At 44.9% G+C, this 7,283-nt stretch overlaps 1 protein-coding gene across 1 annotated transcript in view; it reads right to left on the bottom strand.

Annotated features, from left to right (window-relative positions):
• trpc5a (transient receptor potential cation channel, subfamily C, member 5a) overlaps window positions 1–7,283 on the bottom strand; it is a 56,689-nt gene that overhangs the window by 11,059 nt on the left and 38,347 nt on the right. Inside the window, exons 9-11 of the mRNA XM_062383526.1 lie at window positions 3,550–3,687; window positions 1,945–2,143; window positions 554–693 (exon numbers count right to left, since the gene is read on the bottom strand). Coding sequence (XP_062239510.1) covers window positions 554–693; window positions 1,945–2,143; window positions 3,550–3,687 — 477 coding nt within the window. The remainder of the gene's footprint in view (window positions 1–553; window positions 694–1,944; window positions 2,144–3,549; window positions 3,688–7,283) is intronic.

Here is a 7,283-nt window from a genome sequence, read left to right as displayed (position 1 = left end):
GGGATAGAAGTTCAGCTCTTTACAGTTTTTCTAAATATATAAGGACAAAAAATTAAATAGGATACATGCACGTGTATACTTGTGTGTCTGTCCATGTTCATTTATATATGTGTGTATAAAATCCTTTGTGTGTATGTACGTGAATATATGTATGTATGTGTAAATATGTATGTATATGTGACCTGTGTAGGAGGACCACCCGCCACCGTCAGTGACTCACAGCTGCCGCAGATGGCCCAGCCGTCTGGTGTGTGTTTGTGTGTGTGTGTGTGTGTGTGTGTGTGTGATTTGTTCTTAATAAACAGATAAATCTGGATGTGGATGTTCTCAGTGTGCAGTTAAGTGTTATTACAGTTGAAAGCTGCTTCTGTCAGAAAGAGAAAATGAGCATGAGCATCAAAGTGGAACTGATGTTTGAAGATCAAATCATCTTAATCATAAAAACTAATATCTTTGCATGTTGCTGCTCAGCTCTCAGCTCAGTTTGATCGCTGCAAAGACCTCTGGGAAATAGACGGACGTGTCCTCACAGGTGTGTTGGTTTGACCTTTACCTTGACGTAGGCCACTATCTTCAGGGATATCGTGGCCAGGTACAGGGAGTTCATGGCAAAGTCCATCAGGTTCCACCAGTCGTGGATGTACTCTGTGAATCCCCCGTCCCACATCTCCTTGATCTCTGCCCAGATGAACCCTGAAACACACACACACACACACACACACACACACACAAACACACTGCTGGTTATTTACACACACACAGTCATGCATGTACGAGTAGACCAATGTCACACATCAGTGGTTTGTGTTTGCTGGGTTTCTGCCCCGTGTCAAAACTGTGGTTGTAGGTTTTGGCAGCAGCTTCAGGCGGAAGAGAGACGACATATTTGTTCTGTACGACTGATTCTACACAAAGTCAGATCATCAGTTGTTTCTCTATTTCATCTGCTCTTCATAGAGTGAAATCTGTGAAGTGAGATTAGATCAACTCAACCTTACAACCAATAAATCAAAACCCCCTTGTTTTCTTCTGTCAGAAGGAAAAAGACAAGATGAAGATGAAGGAGAACAGATGGTTTTGTATTTTTCTAAGTGATGATGGTTATAGTTTGGAAATGTCGGCTGTCAGCTCTGTGAGAGAATATGGAGATGTAATCAATGGTTTTCAAACCCACTCCACCCCCGCACACACAACCTCCCCCACACACACACACTGACACACACACGCACACACAGACACACACACACACTCCTCTGTAAAGGCCTCTCGATGGTCAGAAACCACAGATACATTCATTTCAGATCTATTTTTGTCTTCACAACATTTAAATGTGAAGTTTTTATTGTAGCTCTCGATGCAAAGAAGAGACGATGAGTCATTGATACGAGAAAAGAAAGTGAAGAAAGAAACATATTCTCAGTCTGGACCTCCACCATCTCCCTCAGTGGTTATTTCTACCTTATCTTCACCATGGTAATTGCCTCCACTTCACTTTACTCTTCTTCAGATGTGGACTGGAACATTTGAGCTGATCAAATTGAGCTCAGGCTGATTACCATAGATTCACGTCCTGTCTGGTTAACCTGCTCTCGTACACGGCTACGTCATGTAGAGGTAAATGAAGAAGTCTGAAGTAGTTTGCCTCGGGATCCAGCAGAGGGCGCTCAGCTTGACCTTTTTACATCCCCCCCTTGACCCAACAGTGAAATAGGTCAGTAACGTAGTTTTAGTCAGAATTGGAAGAAGCAAACCACAGCTGGATGACGGTGGAAAGACAAAGTCACACATGAGGCTCGGCTTAACCTCCAGATGTTTCAGCAGCTGGGATCTGATTCGTTTATCTTTTTTTTTCCAGTAAAGTTCTCCGCAACTGAAGCAGAAAATGTACAATTAAGCTCAAGTGAAAGTATTCTCAGAATGGATGAAGCGTGAACAGCTACATACCCAGCACCCAGGGGAGAATCATCCACTCCACGATGGTGGGTGGGGGCCCCTGCATGTGGAGGTTGGTGCGGGCGATGTGCTGCGAGGCGAGCAGCAGGAGGAAGAGGAAGGTCAGGTAGGACGCTGTGTGGCAGATGAATTTGATGAAGGGCTTCTTGATGAAGTTTCCCAGGGCGCTCTTCGGCGCCAACAGGTAGATCTGAGATAGAGGAGGAGGAGAAGAGAGTCCATATATATGTTTTCTTTATGCTAAGTGTTCACAAGAAGGGTTTTGTGAGGCTTGACCTTTAACCTTTCAGAAACAAATTGTAATCAGTTCATCCTTGAATGTTGGTCCAAATTTGAAAAGATTCTCTTGAGGTGTTTGTAAAATATTATGTTTACAAGATGAAGGTCACATCGTCCTTTGACCTTCGACCACCGAAATCTAATCATTGCATCCTTGAGTTTACTCAAACGTTTTTACCAAATTGGAAGAAATTCCCTCGAGGCGCTCTTTAGATATCATGTTCACAAAACAACGGACAACCTGGAAACATAACGCCTCCGACCACTGGGGGTCACCGATGTGGTGGAATAAAAAACGTCGAATGAAAGACAAATTCAAAGACAGGAAGTGAAAGCAACACTGATGAAGAGGAACTGATTCCTCCATGAATGAACTGCAGTAACCTCATTTAAAAAGCAGCTGCATGAGACATAATGAGGGAGGATGAAGCATCGTCTTAAACAAAAGAGGAAAAACAAAGAAGAAGAAGAGGATCACATCACACTCAGACGTGTCGGATGATGTAACCTGTAATGAATGATAACGTTGTTTTTTTGTCCACATAAGAAAAACAGTGAGGGCGTCTTTCACGTTTCACCGAGAAGCAGGAAGAGAGAAAATAAACGAGTGTAGAGAAGATGTTCATGTTCAGTCAGTCGACGCCGCGTCGCCTCATCTGTCACATGTTGTTGTTATTGTGGTGCTGTTTACTTGTTGTGCTCATCACCACTGCTGGCAAACTCTCACGCTCACACACACATACACAGAAACAGACACACTCTCCTTCTATCCTTCCTTGGCTCCTTGTTCCCTCCCTCCTTCAGCCACATCTCCACCCTTCCTACCTTCCTCCTTCCTCTCTTAAAGTCATATTTTCATATTCGTCTATTTCCTCACAGCCGGTGATGTCATGGTAAAATAAAAGTCCTTCCTCACGGACCAATCAGGATGAGGGCAGCAGAATAAATAACCGTGAGCAGTAACTCGAAGCCAAATATTAACGTGTTCTATATTTTTCAGTGTTTTCATAAAAATGAATATCTCTACTTCTTAATAATAACCTCACTCCCTCGATCTCTCACTTGAGTGCCCCTTTCGTTTCATAGCAACAGTTCCTCCAATAAACAATGAGTTTGGCTTAATTGCTGCCTGGCAAGAAATCTAGTTTGAGCTTCCTCCCTCCTTTCTGTGTTTCCTTCATCTTATTGTCTTTTAAATGGGTCTCAAAATCATATATTCATCCTCTCTTTTTTCAAGGCCTGGAATCTAAATCCAAATTTATTTGAATACGTCTGTAGACCTTTTGCTTTCATGTGAAGTCTCTCCCTCCCCCTCACCAGTGAGAAGACGGGAAACAGGAGTCCGATGATGAAGCACGTGACCAGTTTGACCACCCAGTGTCGTCTCCTCCAGCCTGGGAAGCCGTCGTACCACAGCGTGGCCAGAAGCTGCTGACAGTTCGGCTGAGCCACGAACTGACGAGAGAAGGAGAAGAGAAGAAGAAGAAGTAGAAGAAGAGAGAGAGGGAGAGAGTCAGTAAACATTTCTTTGTTGTCATTAAATAAATGAGTAGGGTTAGTTTTGCTGTAAATCTCCAACAACCAATCAAGTTGCTGGGAAACATACCGATGTCACAGTGTTGACCTTTGACCTATATAAGATGTCATAACTTCATCACTTTCTGTAGGTATGACTTTAAAAATAAACTTTATGTTTAAAATACTCCAACCCTCTTCTCTTCTCTAAGATTTAACTAAACATTTAATCTCCTGCTCTCTCGTCAAGGTTTTGGTTCCTTTCCTTCCCCCCCATCCTTCCTTATCTCCTTACTTCCCTTACATCTTATACTCTAAAATGGCTTTAGAGACACTATAGGTTATCTATCACCAGTGTGTGTGTGTGTGTGAGTTTGTGTGTTTTTCATCATGATAAATGGGGTGAGTAAACAACCAGCTCAGTTTTTCACACCCACCTTCACAAGGACACGCGGCCGTCATCAACCAAACATTTAGCTAAAAGCTTAACGAGGCAAACTGCCAGAAACCGGTCGGGACGGCGGCTCCACCTGTCAATCACTCACGACACTGTGAGTCTGAACAGTTGGCGGCAGCGGCGGAGACAGGTTTCCAGATTTCACCAGGAGCGTGGGCTGATTTCATACATAAGTAAATTACCCCCTCTGGTTTCAGTCGGACAGGAGCTGATTCTGAGGCGTCACATGGTCTGAACACGAGCGTGGATCCTTAAGGGTTAATTCCTCCTGCTCTCAAACTAAAAGACCAAGCTCTTCAATAACGAGAAAGAAACCACCCATCCGTCTGGAGCAGGTTCACGCTCCTGCACCTGATTCAGGGGATGTTAACCCCAGACTGTAAATAAAGATGGACGACATGTTTCCACCCACGCCAACTGACCAGAAATGAAGCCAAAATATCCTGGATACAAACGCTGCCATCTTGCTCGACCAGTTTGATAACGACAGTCTCGTAAATGGGGAGTTGTCCATTTGCTTTAAATGTTCATGTCGCAGGTTCAAGCTCTAACTTCTTAATAGTTGACGAGAATCGAGCATCTCACGCTAATCATTAACAGATGATCTCATTTTCATTTTCTCCAAAAGCCGTGATACAATTTTTGTTATGGTAAAAAAAGATGGAAGACGCATCATCACTTCCTCTTCCTCTCCTCCTTCTCTTCTCTTATTCCATGATTCATCTCATCCCCTCTTCTTTTCTTATGTACTTCAGACCTGAACCATCTCATGTCTTTTCCTTCTCGCCTCCTCCTCCTCCAACTCTTCCTTCTTTTCTGTGCTCCAGTCATTTTTCCTCCTCCTTCATCACATCCTCTTTCTTCAGTCGTCCACTTCTCCTGTCTTTTCCTGCCTTCCTTTTTCCCTCCCTCTCTCTCAATCCCTCGCCCAGCTCTGGTTTGGTTTCTTGTTGCTATGGCAGCAGTATGCTAATGAGCGACCTGCTTCCTCTCTCTCCCTCTCCGGCGGTGAAACGTCCCAGTCCGGGTTCGTCGCCCCGACCAATCAGAGAGCCAGATTGGAACGGAGAAGATGAAATCCAAAACCACCGGAGGGAACAGAGATTTTTTTTTTTTTTTTTTATGTCTTCATTCGGAAACATTGTGCAACATCTTTGCTCAGGTTTCATCCAAGTGTCCATTTTAATCTACAACCCATGAATCAGCTGGAGTTGTATAACACGCGGTGGAAGCTGCAGCTGGTGGGTGGAGGCGTCTCACCGCCACTGGTCAGCGGAGCAGCAGGATTAATACATGGTGTGTATCCAGGCCTCTGTGTTCCGTGAATGAGGACGGAGTGGGAGGCGGGCAAGGTCAGCTGACCTCCGTGACGAGTGATGTCATCCTCCTGTCTGAACCTCACTGCAACGAGACGGGGGACAAACCGAGGGACACGAGGTCTCTCAGACACTTTTATAATGTCACTGGGACACAATCCTATCAGGCGATTGTCTTGGTGACGCCTCTGGACAGTTATCTCACCGGGCTCCGACAGGTTCTTAGTGAGACACACAGCTACACTATGAACGATCAATAAAACTGTAAATCGTCACCAAACACAGCGGTGAATCAGGGACCAGCTGACGGCAAGAGATTTGCTCGCTCACGTTAAATAAGTGCTGCTCATAACTTCAGTCCCACGCTGCTGAAGGGGATGGGAACAAACCCAGAATGTGGATTTACTGCCCTGTGGTTATCTGCCTCCACCAGCCAGGCCAGTTCCAGCTCCTGCAGGCGCCTTCACAATATCGTGAGGTCCCCGTGACCTTTGACCTCTGAAATGAAACCTTTGACGTTTGAGTCCAAGTGGCAACTGTTCGAAATTTGAATAAATTACCTAAAGGCAGAATTGAGATAACATGTTCGACAGGTTTTTGTGAGACCACGGTTGACCTTTGACCTTTAACCATCTTAATCGAATCAATCGGAGCATGAACAGGCGAAGTGGACATTTATTTGTGCTACATTTGAAAGGACGCTCTCGTTGTAAAGATCACGTCAGGCTTGATGTCATTAAACCAGAACCACCAAAATCAAATCAGTTCATCCTTGAGAACGAGTGAATGTTTGTACCAGATTTGAAGAAATTCCCTCCAGGCGTTCTTGATTCACTGGCGGACGGAGCGATGGACGCCCTGGAGCCATGAGGCCTCTGGGCATGGAGACATTAAAAGTGAATCACTAATGAATGCAGCGACAGACGATCCCGTCTCCTGACACAGAGCAGGATATCAGGCCGCTGTTATGAGAGTGCAGAGGCTCGGTGGACGTGCGACGACTCATGTTAACCTCCTGAACGGAGCAGCAGCCTGCGGAGCCGCCACGTGAACACGCTCTTACATTACATTTGCATTTCCGCTGCTGCAGCAGGTTTCAGGGAGCAGCGTTCAGAGACGCTACAGGTTCCACTCGACACACAGAGCGAGGCTGGAAGGAGGAGGAGAGAGAGAACCTCAACGTCTTTCATTCCGTCCCACAGACACAGTTTGAAAATCTACATTTCCCCAAATGTGACAGTATTTTGTGGATCTTGGATCAAAAGCTTAGTTCTGTCTTCTCAGTGTGTTTATCATAGACTGGGTATGAGTCGCTGCTCTGCCTCGACTCTCGTGTCGTGTTTAAACATTGAGACGAGCTTCTCCAAACACTTTCCACAAACACACAGGAACAGCATCTTCTTAAGTGGAGTTGTTTGTTGCAGGATTGAGTTTGAACCTTCTCTTTTTGTGTCTTCTTCTTCTTGGTCCATGTACCATTTGCTTACATGGAGGAAGAAGGGGTTATGACCTATACTGCTGCCAGCCACCAGGGGGGCGATCATCACACTTCTGGGGGCTGTCATTTCGTACATCTTTATTTACAGCCTAAATAAAGATGTACTCCTCTACAAACAAGGTTTGACTAATCAGATGAATAACGTTTGTGTGTTTGTGTGTACATGCATGTGTGTGCATGCATGTGTGTGCGTGTACGTGTGTGTAACCCTCAAATTGAGGACACGTGTTGATAGATTAATTAAAGCAATAATTAATTTGGACGC

The sequence above is a fragment of the Platichthys flesus genome, chromosome 24 (assembly GCF_949316205.1).
Source record: "Platichthys flesus chromosome 24, fPlaFle2.1, whole genome shotgun sequence".
Lineage (NCBI taxonomy): Eukaryota > Metazoa > Chordata > Actinopteri > Pleuronectiformes > Pleuronectidae > Platichthys > Platichthys flesus.
The sequence above is the reverse complement of the archived record's forward strand: the minus strand, read 5'-3'. Positions and strand labels throughout refer to the sequence as shown.